Source organism: Triturus cristatus, chromosome 11 (genome assembly GCF_964204655.1).
Source record: "Triturus cristatus chromosome 11, aTriCri1.1, whole genome shotgun sequence".
NCBI lineage: Eukaryota > Metazoa > Chordata > Amphibia > Caudata > Salamandridae > Triturus > Triturus cristatus.
This window is the reverse complement of record NC_140594.1, coordinates 278743275-278764945: the sequence shown is the minus strand read 5'-3', so window position 1 is coordinate 278764945 and position 21671 is coordinate 278743275. Positions and strand designations below refer to the sequence as shown.

The window sequence follows — 21671 nt, the reverse complement described above, 5'->3', positions numbered from 1 at the left end:
ACGTCCATGGGATGATGGACTCGACCAAAGAACCTCATAGTGGGAGTCCCCTTCCATCAACCAGTGCCAACACAGTCCTTGGTGACGGATGCGTCTCTGCAAGGATGGGGAGCACACATGGGTTGCCTGCAGATGCAGGGACGATGGTCCATCAAGGAGCAATCCTACCATATAAACATGTTGGAACTGCGGGCAGTCTGCCTAGCTCTGAAAGCTTTTCAGCCCTCAATAACATCCAACTAAATCCTGATCCAAACAGACAACACGACCACCATGTATTACCTCAACAAACAGGGTGGTACGCGCTGTCGCCCTCTCTTCCTGGAAGCTCAAGCGATATGGCACTGGCTTCTAGCCCAAGACCTTTCCATCACAGCGGTGCATCTTCCAGGGGAGCGAAACGTGCGAGCGGACGCACTCAGTCGGCACTTCGAAGATCAGCCAGACTGGGTACTAAACAACGAGGTAGTGGCAGAAATTTTCCATCAGTGGGGGCAACCTTCCATAGATTTGTTTGCAGATGATCAAAACAAAAAATGCCATGCCTTCGCATCCAGGTTCCACCGTCCAGGGACGAGGGGGAATGCTCTTTTGAGGATTGGTCCGGAATATTTGCATACGCCTTTCCTCCCCTGCCTCTGATCCCGAAGGTGGTATCCAAACTCATCCGATCCAACATGTCGATGATCTTGATAGCTCCGGACTGGCCTCGTCAGTGGTGGTACCCGGACCTATTACAGCTGTCGGTGCTCCCCCACAGGAGGCTTCCTTACAGACCAGACCTACTGACCAAGATGGACGGGAAGATTCTACATCCCAACCTTCCCTCACTGAACTTGGCAGCATGGCACCTGAGGTCCTGCAATATGGGCATTTGAAGTTACCGCAGGACTGTATGCATATACTAAAGGAGAGAAAGAGACCTTCCACAAGGGCGTCATACCCCTTTAAGTGGAAAAGATTCTATTTATGGTGCACTCGTAATCATTTTAACCCTACCACAGGGCAGGAGGAAGTAATTCTCCCTTACCTACTGTACTTGGCCAAATCAGGTTTAAAGTATTCCTCGATCAGAGTACACTTAGCGGCCATTACGGCCTACAGAAAGTCTCCAAACCAGCCTTCCTTTTTTCAACTACAGGTGGTCAAGGATTTCCTACAGGGGTTGAATAAAGTATTTCCCCCCGTTCGGTCTCCTTCTCCTTCTTGGGAGTTGAATCTAGTCCATTCTAGATTGATGGGTCCTCCTTTTGAGCCCATCCATAAAGCCACGTTACAGCATTTGACATGGAAGACCGCTTTCTTAGCGCGATAACATCAGCACGCAGAGTAAGTGAAATCCAAGCGCTGTCTTCCAAAGAGCCATATACTAGCTTTCACCACAAAAGGGTAGTGTTAAGAACTCACCCTGCTTTTCTCCCAAAAGTCGAATCTGATTTTCATGTTAACCAGTCAATCTTCCTGCCATCTTTTTTTCCCAATCCCGCAACTCCTGCGGAGAGATCGCTTCACTCCTTAGACCTTAAAAGAGTGCTCAAGTTCTATTTGGAGGGATCAAAAGATATAAGAAAATCAGATCAAGTGTTTTTAAATTATGGTTCCATGAGGACAGGCTTCCCAGCTTCCAAAAGGTCCATTTCAAGATGGATAGTGTCCTGCATAAAATTGGCTTACCAGTTAGCGAATAAACCCCTATTGTTGTCACCTAAAGCACACTCCACTAGGGGGAAAGCAGCTACAATAGCTTTCTTGCATGATGTTCCTATGGCGGAAATTTGCAAGGCAGCAACTTGGAGATCGGTGCACACGTTCACAAGGCACTATTGTCTTGAATCCGATTCCAGAGCGGATACTCAAGTGGGCCAAGCCTCCTTGAGGAATCTATTCAGATAGTAAGATATCTGGGTTTTTTCGAGTTTGGTTATCTGAGCTTGATTATTAATTATTTCTTTCCTTTGCCCGCAGGTGGAAGAGGTGAGGCTTGCTATTCTATTCTAGTGCTTATGACTATTGATGAGGATCCCCTGGAAGAGAAGGATTAGTTACTTACCTGTAATCCTAGTTCTCTTCCAGGGGTATCCTCATGAAAGTCATAAGCAACCCTCCCGCCTCCCCGGGCAAAGGATTCTTGTTTTTAAGGAATTGTCAACTCTTTGTGCCATGGCTTTTAAGTCACCGCAAAGAACAACTGACCTGTCACCCCTGAGGTATGATGGGAAACTGGAGGTCATGGCTGCCTTAAAGGCACGGTGCCAGTTTATATCTATGTTGCTATGAGTTAGCTTTTCAGCCTTTCTAGGCTATGTTTTTTCTGCAATGCAGCCTGTGAGCTGTCAATGCTTTCAGTCCTACCTGAGAGGTTGTGCTAAGTGCTGATCATTAAAACAGTTATCAAACATACTTTGCTGTTGTTTTTCCCTGGTTTTTAATGTGTCTGTTATGATATACAGGGGAGTCCTTACAGCATTATTCAGCTCTACATATGAAAGGCTGCAGTTGCTTGTTTATTCTATATATATAAATGTATATATATGTGGAGATACATACATGTTTGTCACATATATGATAGTGTTTCCGGGGTCCCGCGCATGGGCGGGAATATTCTAGTGCTTATGATTTTGATGAGGATACCCCTGGAAGAGAACTAGATTACAGGTAAGTAACTAATCCTTACCCTACACTCCCCTTTGATTTCAGTCCAGACTTGTGTGCTTTGGGTGCAAGCAGCAGGCAGCAGCGGGTTGTCATTAACTAGGAGATGTGGGGTAGAGGGCCCTGCCTTCTATCAAGGCAGGGGCGGGTTCATCCTGCATGGAAGCATTGTCTTCCGGCACCAGGGTCGTGCTTGATTGGTCTCCTGCAGGTGTCGCTTGTGTGCGTTGGTTGTTAGCAGAGGTGAAATCTCTTCTGTCATATTGCGCTCTCACCAGGTCTCCCATCTCTGCATTGATGGCGGGGTCTGTAGCCCCTTGTCTTGCAAAAGATCACAAAACATAGCTATACTGGGTTTACTTGAGACAAAGAGACCCCCTCCCCCCGCTCATCTGCTGAATCTGTCTCTTAATTGTTTCTGTAATTGGGAATCTTTGCAGATGTCTCCAAAATAAAAGCTCAATCACGGATTTGCAAGTGGCGATGTGCAGAATTATCGACTTGTGTTCTCTTAGTGATGTATTTCTTGAGGGTTAGTTTGTGTGAATTTGATGGCTTGTGTTGTTTGTAATCCCTTCTCACTCCTAGATTTCAAAGGTTACCTGCTGAGACGCGGCACATCGTGCAAAAATGACTTTGTACGGCTGGTGGTTCTAGTCTCTTCGAATAATGTCTGATTTTCAGGCTAGACGGAGCACATATTATATTCTCTTCTGCATTGTAGGCATTAACATAGGGGACCCCAACTGTGGAAGTCAGGCAATGTCCTTGTTAATGTGCTTCATGAGTGTGCATGTTCTTCTAGCAAGCGGTCTCACCTCCTCCCCGTCCTGACTTCCTCCTGTCTCCCACACCACTCCCACGTTGAGGCTGCTTCCACTCTCCCACTGCCCCGTCAGAACACTTCAAATGCTTGTTTATATTGTTATAGACCTTTTGCTTTTTTTTTTGCTCTTTGGAATGAATTACCAGATGTGCACTGAGGTCATTTTATTTTATTTCAGGGCTGCAGCTAGCTCTAGAGAGCTTCAGAGTTACTTCCATGTGATATAATCTTACATTGCTGAATGCATCCTGTGTAGATTGCCAAGATTTATATCGCTGGCTTGACACTGTCATTTTTATTGAATCTAATCTTTGTATTTTTCTTATTTAAACATTGGCCAGGGCAATATATTCATCCATTCCTCCCACTCCTTTCTATTTTGCATGGAATCTAAAAGAATGTGCCTGTTTTGTGTAGCGCCGATAAATGTCAACCTTGAAGCATGGAAAGACAAGCATTTGCAATGCAATAGGTCGCGCATTATTAAACTTTGAGCAATTGGCATTGCTAAATAATGCTACACCAATAGCTCAAACTTTAATAATGCGAGACCTATTGCATTGCAAATGCTTGTTTTTTTTTAGTTAGAGCTATTGGCATAGCTCAACAGCTACCGGACAGAAATTGCCACTTTGCAGGTGCTGAACAGAGCATTGCTCCGTGAAACTTCCTGAAAGCCTAAAACGATGTTGATAGCCTAGAACATAAAAAGCCAGATCAGGAGGAACCTCTGACATATTGGGATGGCCAACGCAAGCACACAATGAGTGAAATCGCCTGGGTGTGACCCAAGCACACAAAGGCGGGAGAATCAGACCCAAATGCACCAATAAAAACCCTGTATTTCTGAATGGCACAACAACGAACAAATGGCAATTCATGGGCATGCCAAAAGCTGATAGAGGAGATAACAACAGGTCTTGGAGACAGCGCATGCATGCTGCCTAGGCTCAATCTAAAAATGGCCACATTGTTCCTGTTTTTTTGAGAGGGAAGAGGCACATCTTAAAGCTTTGACATGGTGACGTCACTGTAAGTCATATGTCTCAGTTCGATGACTGCCTTTTGCAATATGTAATATATATCCTGGGAAAGAGCTGAACACAGTGCTTCTCTGTTAACTTGCCTCATTCACAACCACCCTTAGTAGACCCTGAAGGAACTCTATAATAAACATTCCCTTTCTGTTACATTTTTCTAATATGTGGACACCTGACCTTTGGTTAGTTCCTGTTAGATTGTTATGTATGTATGTTCATTTACTAGAAGTACGTATGTGGATTGAATTTTGAAACACTGCATAGTTTGTTTCTCGAGATAATTTATTTGTCATTATCTACTTTAAATCAGTTGCTCAAAGTGTTTGTCTAACCATAAATTTGGTTTATGTTTTAGAAAATAAGAATTTTATTTTAAAGTAGGTTTTTGTTCAGAGTGAACAAGAGCCAGATGGAATAGCTTCTACAGCTAAAAAGCTCTTCCTCTACTGCTTTAGTCAGCATGCCATAGATTCCTTTGTGTACTTTAAGAAAGATGCATATGGTCATCAAATTTCAAGAAATTAGAGCAAAGCTCAAGTGCACAACATCTGGTAATCCTTATATGTACACTAGATCGCTCACCATATACACTCTCCCCTCTGCCTTCTCTCCCTCAAAGGTTTTTGTGGGGCTGGTTCAGTCCTTGGAGTTTACTCTGTCCTGCACGTTCTACCAACCAGGTGAGGTATACCTTCCAAGCTATCTAATGTCTTTGCCTTGTTTTACAGCCCCAAAGTTGTTCCCAGTCGCATACAACCTTGTCAAGCCATTTTTGAGCGAGGACACCCGCAAGAAAATAATCGTATTGGGAGGTAAGAGATCAGCAACCCACTTTCCTGAAGCAGTGGGAACGGATGGAGGCAGCCTAGTCATCACACAGAATGGTGTCAGAGAACTCTAGATAGTGAATCTGGCCATACATAGGAACACACACCCGATCCACATGTTGGTGATTCAGCCTAACCCTACTATATTGTTGTATTTACAGAGGTCATATACACAAAGTGCCTGCTACGATAAACGTTCTGTTAAGGTCTATGCTGCTCCTTGAAACTAGGTCCATGATGTATCAAATACTTTTAAAAAATGGGTATGTGGCAGTTGTAACAGAGACAAATTAAGTTGAGGGTGCGGAGTGAGTGATCATTCTAGAAATTTGAAAAGGCATGAAAACAGCCAATCTGGAAGGGCTAAGTAGTGGCCCTAAGGTATTTTGCTAGGGAGTGGAGTATGTATTATGCACTGTGAGGAAATGCACTTCATTAATGGTGTGGTTGTGCTATCTCACTGTGTAATAAACTCACAACCCTGTATTGGGTTCAGTCAGGCTTGTTTGTAAAACCTTAACTCAACCCTGGGTAGCTGTGACTTTGAGGAGTCAGGCTTTAACAAATGAACCTAGTGCAAAGCATTTAGTAGTGCCAAAACAATTGAACAAGAAAGAAAAACGACACAAAAGAAATCTGACACCAATTTATAGAAATAGATCTTATTTTTATGAATTTGTAGACACCAAAACAAACAAAATACACTGGAGGGTTCTGTAGATACAGATTTTTTAGCAAATCTTAAATCACTGCTTTTCACTGAAAATGCAAACAAGCATTAGCAAATACTGCAGTTAGTGGTTCCTTGAAAACGTTTGATAAAGTTGTGTTTGGCTACTCCGGCCCCCTTGTGGCAGCAACTATGGTAGGAAGCAAGTCAAGAGGCCAGTAGGCTTAATAGGACAGTTACCTTGCAGTCAAAGCAGTCTTCAGTCCAGTTTCAAGCCCTATGGGCAAACCTCCGTAGACATCAATAGAGTGGTCCTGAAGCAAGGAATACAGGATGCCGAGGATGCTTCCTGGGGTCACCTTGGTCCACGAACATGCTGTGGTGATTATGGCCACCAGCTCGATGTCCCTCTAAGCCCAGATGAAGTCCAACCAAAAAAACAAATTCTACTGGTCTCCGGTAACAGCTAAACCAACGGTTCTCTTTAACAGTGGCTAGTGTCAGTCTTGGGTGACCAAACTGCACTTTGACAACTGTGCCGTGTCCAGTAGACTCAGGTGCTACTTTTGAGTGCCAGTATTCAGACTCCCAGCCTGTCCTTCGGAGCTCAGCAAAGAACACGCAATTGCTGATACCAACTTTGACAAGGCAGCACCTTCAGCTTTTGTGACCCTGGAGATGTAACAGGAAGTCAGCCAACTAACTCTTGGAGTTCACCTCTTTGGTCTGGAGCTCAGAGGTCATTTTTTTTTCCCGAGCAGGGCACCACAGGAACAGTTCTTTCTTTGCTAGCCCTGAAGCAGCAGGTGCAGTCCATTGTTTGGTGCAGCCTCTCTTTGCCAGATCTAGAGTACACAGGGGGCCTCACAACTTGCTCACGTTGGATATGGTGACTATTAGCCAATGGGCTACAAGGCACCACCGGATGATGTCTTCCTGCAATGTGTGGCATCTAGCTACCCCAGAGTGCAATATTCTGTCCACTCCCAAGATAGCAGAACCCTTCTCTAGGTGTGTGGAGCTTGGTAGCCTACCCTAGAGGTGTGGCTACCTGAAGGCTGCACACCCATTGGAAAACCGGCAATTGTTTTCCCCTCTGTGTCCCCGATGTCAACCTTTCTACCACAACATAAGAGCAGCCCTGCTTGTGTGTGTCCACCATTTACCCTGCAAATGCCGCTTCCCCTTTGAAGTTCACTTTTGGACTTACACCTTGTGTGGCTTCCTGCCATGGAAAAGTAACACCTCTCCCAACGGCAGGCCGCAGTTGTTTCCTTCTCTGGGAGTTGTTCACACCTCTTCCCGGGAGGGCAGAATGTTCTCCTGTGGCCAGCACCTGTGAATGGCCCCTGGAAAACTTGGGCAACAAAGTGGCAACTTTTAAAGTTTGCCTTTTACTCAAAAGTCGTATCAAATTCGACTTGGGCATCAAGTCTGGTTCAATGTAATGGTTCTTTTGATACCTTAAAGAACCAACTTTAATAGTCCCATTCAGGAGTTAGCTAGCACAGCTGAGTTGTCAGCATGTAACCCTGTACTTGCTGATGGGGCTACTACCCTTTTCAGCAGTGAAATCAAAAATGTGGGGGTTCTGGTAGGACATATGAAAATATATGTCCTACTTTTTTTTATATACAGCACCCTGCCCTAGGGTTCGATCGACCTACTTTAGGGATGACTTTGTCAGTTTACATATCAAAGTCAGGTTAGCAGTTTAAAACTGCTTTACCAGTCTGCAGTGGCAGGTTGGTAGAAATGTTTTACTTTGTCACACTCAGACTGGCACAATAAGTGCTGCAGTCCATGAGCTACACTTTAATTTACAAGCCCTAGGTACCTGTGGTACCATATACTAGGAACATATAGGTAAGTTAATTTATGCAATAGGGTATAAGCCAATCAAACCTATACTTTTGAGGGTCAGAGCCCTGGCACTGAGGTCTGGTTAGCAGGCCTCAATGCACTCTCCGAGTTGAAAAACTAGCAGGATCAGCCAAAACTTTGGGGGAGATTAAGCAAAAAGAGAAATTTCCTTATGCCTACCATTTGGTAGAGGGTGTGACTAATCGTAATGGGAGTAAACAGATTATTTCACTGCATTGTACATTGCATAGGGTCTGAAGCTGTTTTTGGTGTGTTTGGTTTTAAATTGTGTTTTATTAGGATCTGCTTCTGTTTATGGTGATCCAGTTAATTGGTTATAGGTCTGTAAAATTATGGAATGTTCTCTTCTGGGCTTTGAGTTCTGGAATCATAAGGGCAACTGGCAGAGGGGCTCATCCAGCAGAAGAGGTTCTGCCCAGGACTCAGTAGATTAAGGACAGTAATCCAGTATTGAGGTATCTTTCATAGATTCACATGCCTGAATCATTCCCGGTCGCCGAGGCGGGAGTCCCACGGTAAAATACAACAGCAGTGCCTAAGTAAGTAATAGTAGTAGGCTAAAAGAAAGCCAGAGGCCTAAAACTTAGTAGCCAATCTACATCATTATACGAAAAGATCTAAAAAATAGTTCCAGCCAATCAGCTACCAGCACCCTCTAGAACCTTCCCAGCAGAGGCAGTTCTCCTCAGATTTTCACTGCACGTCGTGTGGAAGGGAGTCTCCCTGAGTGCCTACTCAGTTCTTCACTTTTTTCTTCAGAATGTCTGATAAGAAAGCTCTTTTTAGACCTTGCAGGACCTGTGAAAAGAAGAGGGTCCATGTGGACGACCAACATGAAGATTGTATCTACTACCTACATCCTAAACAGGTTGTTAAGGATTGTAGGATTTGCCGGACCTTCCCTGCTAAGACTTTAAGGGACAGGGAGGCAAGGCTGCTTTTATGGTTGAAATCTTCCTCAGCTGAGGAGGATGACAGGGTCTCGACATCTAGCAAAAGGGCTTGCTCGCATGACAGCTCTTCCAGTGAGGAAAGAAAGCATCACAAGGTTTCTCATGAAGTTTCTGACCATTCCCAGAGGTCACTAAAATTATCCTCTGGGTCATCGCTGTCTTCGCCCTCTGAGGTATCTAAAAGACCTTCAGCCTCTAAAACCGTGAGTAAAACCCAGGTGAAGACTCTAACTCTGGTTTCCTCTCATACGGTTTCTGTGACTTCTGCTGCCCCTCTGTCGACGGCTACAATCTCCACTACGGCTATCTCTTCACCTATTGTGTCTTCCAAGATCTCTACTATGTCTAAAAAGCCAGTTTTGAAAGATTCGTCGACGAAGAGTTCATCTTCTAAGTCTCTGTCGACGACCGCATCGACGTCGAGGTCGTCGACGAAGGTCCCATCGACGACGAAGGTACTTCTATCTTTAACGTCTGCCTCATCGATGACTAAGATTCCGTCGACGGCGAGCCCGTCGACGACGGCGATCCCGTCGGCGGCGATCCCGTCGACGGCGAGCCCGTTGACGACGACGATCCCGTCGACGAGGAGTTTATCGAGGGCGATTCCACCAGTTTCTCAAACTACGCCTATTTCTTATATTAATTTTCAACTAAAGACTTACCATAGACAGGATTACAGCAAGATATCTCCTCTTCTGCCATCTCATATCCTAGAGACTTATGTAGAGGATGAGGACTTTGATGAGGAAGATGATGAGGGACCGTTCGGCATAGCTCGGCACCCCTCGGAACTACACATAAAATGCCAAGATGAGGAAGAGGATTACCAGGAACACTATTACCAGGAAGGCCTCTCTACACCACATTGCAGACATCCCAGAAGGGATTGGGATCATAGGGAGACTAGTCCTCTTCCTTCTACACTCATACAAGATCTCCAGGCCATGCTGGCGGATTACCGCCAACAGTTTCCCCCACAACAGGCTGTCCCTGACATACTACCTCTACCTGTTGAAGAGCCAGACTCACTACCACAGAAGGAAGTACCAAATTCGCCGCCTCACCCTTCTGGCTCAATACCACAATCACACCATGAAACTACTTCCTCTGATGAGGAAGAGGTCGAAGAGGGTGAAGTGCCTGATAAAGATACTAGTTTGGATTCTTGGGATGATTATATCATACCAATGCCTTCTCCACCCATTCCTCAGCCTTCGGATTCTCCTCCTGAGGTTATTGGCGGCTTTCACAACCTAATGCAACGTGCTGCAACCAGATTTCAATTGCCAGTCACAGTGGAACACACGGATTGCTTCTTGCATGACTTTAGAGAAGAGCACAGGAAGATCACAAGAGCGATTCCCATCATTGATTATATCTGGAATGAAGGGATAAAAATTATGAAAATGCCTGCCTCTATACCGGCTGTCCTCCCTCGCATTGACAAAGTACCGTGCTCCTCCGGAAACTCCATCTTGTCTGATTGGTCATCCCCGACCAGATTCCGTTGTATCACAAGCCGCCCAACAAAGATCCAAAAATCCAGCTACGCCAATATCAACGCCACCGGATAAGGAAGGACGAAGGTTGGACCTTATAGGTAAAAAGTTCTCCACTATGGCAGCAACCTCCATTAAAGCAGCAAATTCTTTGGCCATACTCGGCCGTTATGACCGCCAGATGTGGTCACAGATGTCGGAATTTATGGACCTCATCCCTGAGGACCGTAAACAAGATGCAAGGAAGATACTTTTGGAGAGAGAACGAGCCGCATCTGAGATCATAGACTGCGCTCACACCAACTTTAGACAACTTGCTGGTGCTGCAGTACTTAGACGCCAAGGATGGCTTAAAGCAACATCTTTTAGGCCAGAGGCACAAGCAAAAATTATAGACATGACCTATGATGGTGAGTCCTTATTTGGAAACCACATAGATGAGGCCCTTCTTGCTATAAAGACGGATACCGATACGGCTAAATTGTTGGCTGCGCTCCAATATAGGCGTGGATCTTTCCGAGGTGCAAGAGGTCGTGGCTTTGCATCAAGAGGAGGGTATCAAAATCAACAAAATAGACAATATCAGACACAGTATATACAGCCTTACGGGCGATCATCTTACAGATAATCCTCCTCAAGTAGTTTCTCTTGCCAGGGCGGGCGAAAGCGATCGAACAATCAGGGTCGCGATGCCAACAGAAAACAATGAGTTACGCAGGACACTAGTCCTCCCTCCCTCCCTCCCTCCCTCCCCGTGAGTGCAAAAATGTCAGCTTTTGCAAACAAGTGGCAACAGATCACTTCGGATCAATGGGTTCTCGACCTAGTCAACACGGTCACACCATGGAATTCATCAAACGACCACCTACTACCCCGCCCAGGGGTTCCCCTTCCCCTCGTCTTCACTTACTGTTCAAAGGAGCCTTAAAAATGCTCTGCAAGAATGCAATAGCGAAAGTTCCATCATCTCAAACGGGGACCGCGTTCTATTCTCGCTTTTTCCTCATCAAGAAAAAATCAGGAGTGGCGCCCGATTCTGGACCGCCGCAAATTTAAAACATTTCTGAAGAAACCGAGTTTCCGGATGGTTACGCTTGCCGAAGTTTTGAGCTGCCTAAACAAAGGGGATTTTATGGCTTCCCTGGATCTGGAGGACGCGTACTTTCACATCCCTATACATCCCAAACATCGCAAATACCTTCAATTCACAGTGGCTGGCGTCCACTATCAATTCAAGGTGCTTCCGTTCGGACTGAAATCGGCATCAAAGATCTTCACGAAATGTCTTGCACCAGTGGCAGCGACTCTGAGATCTCTAGGAATACAAGTGTTTCCTTATCTAGACGTTTGTTGCTCAAGGGTCCTTCGAAGCAGGCAACCGAAGAGGCTATCTCACCATGCCTGCGTCTCTTTTCAGCGCTAGGCCTCACTCTCCACGAAAACAAGTCTCAACTGCGTCCTCTTCAACTGATTCCTTTTCTGGGAGCAATGCTAGACACCATACAGTGCAAAGCATTCTTGTCAAAAGACCGCCTGCTCCGTCTGCAAAAATTGCCAATATCAATCACAAAAATAAAGTCGGTTTCTGTCTGGATATACGCTTCTCTTCTGGGGATGTGCTCATCTGCAATAAACCTTGTACCGTTGGCACGACTCAGAATGAGACCGCTGCAGGAGGAATTGCATCTGCAATGGCAGCAAGCCGTAGGTTCATTCGACGACTCCATCATGGTAACATCGCGCATGATAGACTCTCTGCAGTGGTGGTCTCAGACGGCAAACTTGGCTCCGGGTCTTTCTTTTCTACCAACTCCTCCAAATTCATTCTAACAACAGACACTTCCATGGAGGGATGGGGAGGCCATCTCCAAGACTTGCAGATTCAAGGAAGATGGTCCCAAGAATACCGTCAATAGCATATCAATAGATTGGAGCTTCACGCCATCTTTCTCTCTCTGCAAGCATTTCTCCCAAGGATTGCGGGCTCTTCAGTGCTGGTCCGTACCAACAATACGACCAGCATGTATTACATCAACAAACCGGGGGGGAAGAAGGTCGCTGTCTCTTTCGCAGGAGGCTCAGGAGCTGTGGGAGTGGGTTACAGCTCACAAGATAACCCTAAGAGCAGTGCACATCAAGGGGCTTCACAACACTTTGGCCGATACCCTGAGCAGGTCTCTCTCGGGCTGTCACGAATGGGAATTGGAGCAGAAGCAGGTGAACAGAATCTTCCAAGTTTGGGGCAAACCAGCACTGGATTTGTTTACGACAAGAGAGAATAGGAAATGCCAATATTACGCCAGCAGGTTCCCTCAACAGGGATCAAGAGGGAATGCCCTGTCCATGAGATGGTCAGGGCTTTGTGCGTACGCTTTTCCCCCGATACCTTTTGATTCCGAAAGTGCCCTGCAAAATGAAGATGGAGGGATGCCGTCTCATCCTGATTGCACCCCGTTGGCCAAGACAATATTGGTTCCAGGAACTGTTTCTTCTATCTCAGGACAATCCTATCCGTCTAGTACCAACACCCACGATGTTGACAAGGGAGAGGGGTCAAATACTTCATCCAGATCCACAATCGCTGCGCTTGCACGCATGGCTCCTGATTTCTTGGAATTCAAAGATCTAAACATCTCTCAGGACTGTCGTGAAATTCTAGCCAAATCTCGTGCCCAGAGTACAGACAAAACTTATCGCTCAAAGTGGAAGCGATTTTTGTCATTGGTGTGATCTGAATGATGTCCATCCTATACAAGCTCCTGTGGAACAAATTCTTCCTTATTTATCCCTGGCCAAAGCTGGGCTTGTTTTTTCATCAATTAAGGTTCATCTTGCTGCTCTTTCCAGATTCAGGAAGAGTTCTAATAAACCTCCGCTCTGTTCCTCTTCGGTAGTCAAACAATTTATGAAAGGACTCTTTCGAGTTTTCCCTCCGATACGTGCACCTCCTCCAGAGTGGGAGTTAAACACAGTGTTGGCTCAATTAATGAGAAGACCATTTGAACCTATCCACAAAGCTGATCTTAACTTTCTCACATGGAAGGTTGCCATTTTGCTAGCTCTTACATCGGCTTGAAGGGTTAGCGAAATCCAAGCTTTCACTACCTCAGAACCCTTTTTGCATTTCTCTAGGGATTATGTAACTCTCCGGACGAATCCCAAATTCATCCCTAAAGTACCGTCTCAATTTCACTTAAATGAACCCGTAAAGCTTAAAGTTTTCTTTCCGGATCCAGCCACACCAGCGGAGCGAGCATTACACTCACTCGATGTTAAACGTTGTTTAAAGTTCTATTTACAGAAGACTAAGGACATCAGGCGATCCAATCAATTGTTCGTAGCCTATGGTCAAGCTACACTTGGGACTGCTCTAACTAAGGTAACAATAGCCAGATGGCTGGCTTCTACAAATAATTTCTGTCATGACAAAGCCAACAAACCTTTACAAAGAAAGGTCAAAGCACATTCTACCAGAACTATGGCAGCTTCTAGTGCACTATTTGCCAGAGTAACTTTGGAAAACATCTGTCGTGCTGCGACATGGAAGAATGTCCACACGTTCACGAAACACTACTGTCTGAAATCTGCTCTGCAGGAGGATGCAGCTGTAGGATAAGCCGTTCTTCGACATCTTTTTCACTAAGGTTAGATTTACGTTTTTATCTATACTGCACTGTTTCATGTGTTATATATATATGTATATGTATATATCTCTCTCCCTCTCTATCTATCTATCTATATATATATATATATATATATATATATATATATATATATATATATGTATTATGTTTATGGTTTCGAATTTATGCATTTCCTTATATTTTAGATTTGCCTTTCATAGGTACTGTTTCTTAAAGTGCATTCTGTTTATTTGACAGTATAACTAGCTTATTAATGTTCTAACCTTTCTGGATGCGTTTTGGGAGTTTATGAATCCTGTCTCCCACCATCTGCAAACAACACTGGTTTAGCTTACTGCTTGCTATTCTGATTCAGGCATGTGAATCTATGAAAGATACCCAATACTGGATAACTGTAGTTACAGGTAAGTAACTTGTTCATCTCTTGGGTTGTGCATGTGCTATTGAACATTGATGTATGCTGTTTTGTGTTCAGGGAAGTCAGCTTGGGTTGTAGATTTGATTTTGAAGGCTATCTCTGAGATCAATTTGCTACATACGACTCTGCTACACACAGTGCTCTTGTGGGCCCTCACATATTCAGGCAGTATTCTTTTCTAGTGTTTTCTGTGTTTTAGTAAGGTCTTTTCTGGGCTTAAACACACAGTGGTTCTGGTGTATGTATAGAAGGCTTTTCATCAAGGGATCTTTTATGAACATTGAATATCAGCCTGCAAGCAGGATCCTGGAAAAATTGAATAAAATAAATCTTCTCTTTTTCTTAGATATATGCAAATGCCTATCCTATCTAAATATTTTTTTAATTTAAATGAATAAAAAATCTGACGGCACGATGCCAGACTTGTAAATTTGTTTACTGCATCTTTCAAAAGATGAGACAGAATTGGTAGAAAAACATAACAGCATTACTGCTAGAGACGAACATTCAAAAGTCTCCTTCTATTCTAGAGGTCATAGATACAGTAGTCTTCTGGCACCTCAGTTATATGCTATCCAAATATAGGATCCTGATCACTGGGTTTTGCCTACTTCTTTGTAGTCCCATTTTGAGTGTTTCTTTCCTTCTGCCCATTTCCCTTGAAGCTTTTCATCCTTCACAGTCCTTTTGAGACAGAATTTTTCAGTGTTGTAGTTTTTCCTCCACAACCGCCATGCCTTCACTGTTCAGGAAGCACACTTCATGTAAAAAGCATAAGTCACAAAAATACCCTATCCTCTGAACACCAAAATCCTGTGTGGGAGGAATGGCCTTCCTACTAAAGTGTTATTTAGTCCCTTACAAAATCTGTAAATAATTCTCATCTATGCAGGTAGTGTTTCAGAACCCTATCATGATTGCCTCCAGGTAAATCTGTCATTAAGATCAAGCTTTAGGTGGCTGTTGCCTCCAGCTCCTCTTTATCCAAGACTGTTCTCCTCTCCTCTGATCCCTGAAAAGACTTTCCACAACAAAGCATTCAACCCCAAATGTATCGCAATCAAAGTGGATGCCACATTGGAGACAGATACAGTATTCAGTTTTACCCTGGCGAGAGACACATTGACTGTTCAGTGGACATCAAGGTCATTGCCATCAAGAGACCCTTGTTGTCAGTATCAGTGTTGAAGTTGACAGAGCACTCACTGAGGTGCTTGATAGAGAAAAGAAACTAGTGTTATGCTCCTTCAAAAAGGATTGTATCTGAGGGCCATCCAAAGACCTCAACAACTGAAAACACTGTTCACAAGAGAGAGCAACACCTTCTCTTTACGTCACGCCCAAGACTAAGTCACTCCACCAGTGCATGCAACTGCTGAAATGATGCTGGTGCAAGTGCTACACCATGCTCCATGCAGATAGTTCCCACTGAACCAAGAGGGTCTAGATCACTAAGAAATGATGCCACCTCAGACTCCTCATTGATAATGTATTCCCCCCATTTCTCTGTCTGCGTTACCAGCAAGAGTTGCACTGATCGATGATATCATGACTTTTGAGGAAATAAAGAGGGGTGCTACCAAGCAAATCATACATTTAAAGGTCTCTGGCTAAATTCTCCATAATATTTGAAACCCTGAAGCTTTAAAATGTATCAAAATAATCAGTCCCCTTAGTTTCAGGGATTATGTAGTCACTCTGTAGATCTTCTTAGCTGTGACGGTAACTAAGTCTACTATGCCAAAGTTTGGTAAGAAATATGTGGGTGCTCTATCACTTACATAATCTGCATAACAGTGGCGCGCCTGGTTTGTGTGGTCTGGGACGGTGTTTACCACAAAAAGCCCCTAGAGAGAAGATTCAAACACCATTTAAAAAATACAGTCAATAAGAAAAGACTGACTCAAACGGGAGTTCAAAGTCAGAAATGTAAGGAAAACCATGAAGCATTACACATTTGCAGCAGTAATCTCATTAGAAGACATAGGACTAATTTGCAATAAAGGCTCTCAGTAATTGGAATAATGCAATAAGGAAAAGCAGGAACATAGACTAAGGGCAGAGTAACCGCACTCCGAACTTAGGGATGTTAGCCGGCCCAGCAGACATTTCTTGGATTGGCAGGAACTGCTGTCATGATGGTTCCTGTCAATGCTATTGGAAGTTTGATAGACAGTTACACCAACTTGATGGAGCCGTCCGGCCAACTTGAAATTTTTTTTTATTTCTAAATACAAAATCCCAAAGCCGGATTTTGTTTTTGAAAATAAATGCAATGACACCCTCGCCATGGGAGTTGCCAATTTTTCTCCCACTCTAAATAGGGCGGGCAAACGGCAGAACCTCTGAAGGCCCTTACTCCACCAGAGCTGTATATTGGCAGTGGAGATGGAGTAGTTTCGATATACTGATATACATCTGTCGATATACAGAAGGTCTGCCCGACTCTAAATGGCTATTTAATACTACGGGACCACCTAGTATCCCTGAGAACCTGGGTTAATTGTCTATATTAGTAACAACAATGGTTTTCACAGGGGAAGTTTATGCGCTTAGAAGTCTAAAGCATAAATACAGGCTATATTACTCATCTGTAAGAAATTTAACAGGATATTTTATTGCTGTCAAATCATATTAAGTGGACATTCAATATATACAATAGGTGCTCCTTAAAAGTGGCGCAGTGAAAGTGATTGGGCCACATGAAAGAAAAGTGCACTGGTGATAAATTACACACAAAAAAACATTCATTTCTGTTGACCGAGTATTATCAACATTTCCAAACTAAGATTCTAAGTTTTAAGTACAAGTTGAAAACTAGAATATTAGGCAGTCAACAGAGTAGCACGTTCACACTTCGAACCATTAAATAATTTATGATCGGGTCTTAATCAGGACAAAAGTACAAGAAACAACCTAAAGAATAAAAGTATAGTAATACAAATCATTACTTGTGTGTATACTAATAAATCAATTTAGATGTCACAAAATGATTAATTAGGCCTTATCTCTCAGTCGTGGAAAAATCACATGTAAGACCTCTAGAACTCTAAGTTGCGGGAAGCACACACAGGACCATTTGAACCTAGATTTTACATTATAGAATAATGGGTGAATTACGCCATATTTGTGTAATCCGGACATTTAAGTATGTATCTCCATTAAACAAAGTCATTAGAAGATATGCTGCAATTCATATAGACTCCCTCATTGTAACAATTGATAGTTAACCAATGGGACATGGTCTTCACACAGGGAGTCCGTATAAAACTGGTAAAAGATTATCCACTTTTCAGGGTTTGCTGCATAGATCTAATGAGAATATTAATATTTAACAGTAAGTATATATAGTGGATTATTTTTCAAAACACTGCATCAGAGGAGTGTGAAATACAAGAGAAATGCATACTATGCTTCAAATCACTAATAGTCTTGTGCGTCACACATTTAGTGCAAGTGAAACTAAAAAAATTAAACATACTTATAACCTCCAAATGTGGTCAGACATGGCAGGTTTCATAGACCTTATACCTGAGGACAAGAGGCAAGAGGCACGGAAGATACTAGTGGAAGGGGAGCGTGCAGCTTCAGAAACCATTGACTATGCCCTTGATGTAGCCAATACTGGTTTTAGACAGCTGCCGGGAGCTGCTGTGCTCAGACAACTAGGATGGCTGAAAGCGACCACCTTTAGGCCTGAGGTGCAGACAAAAGTTTGGGATATGGCTTTCGATTGTGAGTCACTGTTTGGAAAGCACATTGATGAGGCACTGTTGGCGACTTAGAATGACACGAACACCGCAAAGTCTTTGGGAACATTGCAATACAGAAAGGTGCCTTTCAGAGGTGCTAGGGGAAGAGGATTTACCCTTTACAAAGGAGTTTACCAGAGGGCTCAACAGTATCAGCCATACCAGTCACAGTATCGACAATCCTACAATCCTCCATCTTACCGTCAGTCCTCTACAGCTGGTTTCTCTCGCCAGGGAGGCCGTAAACTAATGCCTCAACAACGTCGTGACTCAAACAGGAAGCAATTATCACGCCAGGGTACCGGCTTCCCTCCCCACCCAACCTGTGGTTGTGAAGATTTTCAGCTATGTCACCAGTGGCGTGAAATAACGGATCTCTGGGTGTCGGACCTTGTAACCAATGGTTACACTCTAGAATTCATTCAGAGCTCACCGACTACTTCACCCAAGGGTGCCCCTCCTCCTCTCGTCTTCACTTATTACACAAAGAGGCTTCCGTCTTGCTCACCAAAGGAGTGATAGAGGAAGTCCCGATGTCACAAAAAGGAAAAGGTTTTTGTTCTAATTTTTTCCTAATAAAAAAGAAATCAGGAGAATGGAGACTGATACTGGACCTGAGGAAGCTCAACAATTTCCTCAAGAAGCAGATGTTCAGAATGGTAACGCTTTCCAATATCCTAGGTCGCTTAAACGAAAGGGACTTCATGACTTCACTCGTCATGGAAGACACATGTTCATATCCCAATCCATCCGAAACATCTGAAATTCTTAAGATTCACAGTGGCTGGTACCCACTGCCAATACAAAGTACTTCTGTTTGGTCTCAAATCGGCCCCAAAGATCTTCATCAAGTGCCTGGCATCCGTAGCAGCAGCCCTGCGATCTCAAGGGCTCCAAGTATTCCCATATCTCGACGACTGGCTGCTCAAAGCACCAACAGCACAGAAGGCCAGTCAAGCTACAAGCATCTGCCTTCACATGTTCAGGAGCTTGAGACTCACAGTAAACAAAGAGAAATCTTCGTTCCATCCAAGTCAAGTTATATCGTCCCTGGGAGCATCCATAGATACCATCCAATGCAAAGCCTTCCCATCTCACAAAAGACCGTTATGTTTGCAAAGACTATCGAAAAGCATATCAAGAAAAAGGTCAGTTTCTGTGCGAATGTACAAGTCGCTCCTGGGGATGTGTTCTTCAGCAATAGCTCTGGTGCCAATAGCCAGACTGAGAATGCAGACTCTTCAAGAGGAGCTACAAAAACAATGGCAACAGGCTTTGGGATCCTTTGAGGATGTTGTAGGGAGGTGGAATCTGATTGCTGGTTTTTTACTTAGTTTGGCTGGGATTCTGCTATTCAGGACCCCAGCCTATCTGCTTTTCCCTTTAAATTGATGACCAGTACTTTAGGTACACTCCACATTGGATTCTGGGGTACCCTTATAAGTCCCTAGTATATGGTATACTATATAACCAGGGCATAGGTACCCCAGAGGCCTACCAGGGGCTGCAGCATGTATTATGCCACCCATGGGAAACCTTCCAAAATGACACCACAGGACTGCTCCTGCAGCCTGGGTAAGGAGGTGCATGCACCCCTTACTGAAATATAGGTTCACTATTTCTCTCCATATTACTGCACATATAAACCTATCAATCACCCCTATGGCAGGCCTTACTAATCCTGAAGGCAGGGTGCTGGGTTTTATGTGAGAGGGTGCCCATGCATGAGCAGAGCCCCTCTGCAGCATTCGGAACCTTTATTCCAGGGTTGTTTGTGATGCAGCTAAACCATATACTCTTAAGTGCATCATAACCAAACGGTAAATGCTAACTTTGGGATGGCTGCACGGAAACATGTTGTGTTTGGTGTCAAACGCCTTGGACTCATACCCCCACACCAGTAACTGGTGTGGGAGTATGATCCCACCCTTCTAGAGGGAGTAACCTGACAGCACCGGTATACCCGGTACCATCTAACAGAGCCCTGGCATCACAAAATGGATGCTGCCAGCCACAGACACGAGTCTGCCCTCCTGCTGCTGGACGAAACTCCGGCAGGGGAGGCCTGGACAATAGGTTTCCTGTCACAGGGAAGTGTCACCTGGGGCTGGGTGGGTGCACTCCAAGAGTGCTTTGAAGTTCAGCACTGGGGGCACATTTGGGGTCCCTGTGCATAGTCCAGTTCAAACCGTTTGAAGGGGCTACCAGCCCCTGCTCTGGCGCGAAAATAGACAAAGGAAATGGGTGTAGCCACCCCTCTTTCCTGACCCTCCCATAGGTGGGTCCCCAGAGTATGTCCAACCCCTTCCTTGGGTATAAAGAAGGAACCCCCGACTACAGGATGTTAGATTACACCTGGACGAAATTCTGATACAGAATCCTTGAACTTCGATGATCTGCATTGAACTAGATGACTGAAGAATCTCCCTTGGAGTAAAGGAGTTACTCCCCTGCAAGGCAGGCACCAAAGACGCATCTGTCCGGTTTCTATCTCCGAAGCTCCTGCCGGACTCCGAAGTATTTTGCAACACAGTAGGTGGGTTTCCGTGGTCTTAGAGGTCGATCAGCGCCCACAGCAAGTCTGAGGCCCGTATCCCTCATGGCAACCGTGCAAACCGAACTCCTGGACACCGCGACCATTTGCAGAAGCATCAGCTTTCCAGCAACTCCTGCAGCTGAGCTCTGGGTTACTTGTAGCCCTGACCCCAAGCAGCATTTGCACCGAAGATTGCCCGCTTGCACTCCACAAGTGTTCCGTGAGCTGGCCCTTTGTGTTTTCTCTCGAGGTCCCTTCGCGATCCCTAGTCCGTCGACTGGTGGGTCGCTGTGAAGGCAACTTTGCTTCTAATTGGGCTTACCTGGTTGCTCCAGATGTGCCCTGACTCTCCATCGCTTGGGGAGTCCCCAGGACCTTGCTGGTCCGCACCGAAGCATCTTTTCTCTTCCTGTGTGGGTTGCTGTTGCCAAGGTTTGTTGGGTCCAATCCGGACACCGATACCGCAGCACTCGACATCCTTTGTGGGACAGCTCGAATCCAGCTCCTGGTCGTCATCGATGCCTCCTGGTCCTCGTGGGTGCAGAGTCCAGCTTCACCTCTTTGCACCTGAAACACCCGACATCGGTGGGCATTCGTCTATCGTGCCCCTGGTCTCTGGCAAGTGACCCAGACTCTGTCCCCTCTGCTTTCATGTTCTTCTGATGACTTGTGAGAGCGTACGCTTCACTGCTCTCCAATTGCATGCTATCTCTGGGCAAAGCCAGATAGTGTGGTAAAATGTACCTGATTCTCCACATTGCCTGAGACAAAGCGGTGTGACTGCTCGGTGTATTGTGTGTAATAGCGTCCTGGTATAGTATGTTCGGTGTAAAAAATTGAATTGCACTAATCTAATACTCGATGGTATTGCAGCCTCTTTAGGGGACGCCAGTGCCTCCTGCCAGTCAGCATCATCTATGTCCCCAATTTCTAGTTCCCATCTTTCCTTCAATACTGTCGTGGGGTC

General features: G+C 44.7%; 1 protein-coding gene across 1 annotated transcript in view; it reads left to right on the top strand.

Moving 5' to 3' along the window:
- LOC146784031 (SEC14-like protein 2) overlaps positions 1 to 21671 on the top strand; it is a 534640-nt gene that overhangs the window by 279599 nt on the left and 233370 nt on the right. The window contains exon 8 of the mRNA XM_085634515.1: positions 5247 to 5330. Coding sequence (XP_085490641.1) covers positions 5247 to 5330 — 84 coding nt within the window. The remainder of the gene's footprint in view (positions 1 to 5246; positions 5331 to 21671) is intronic.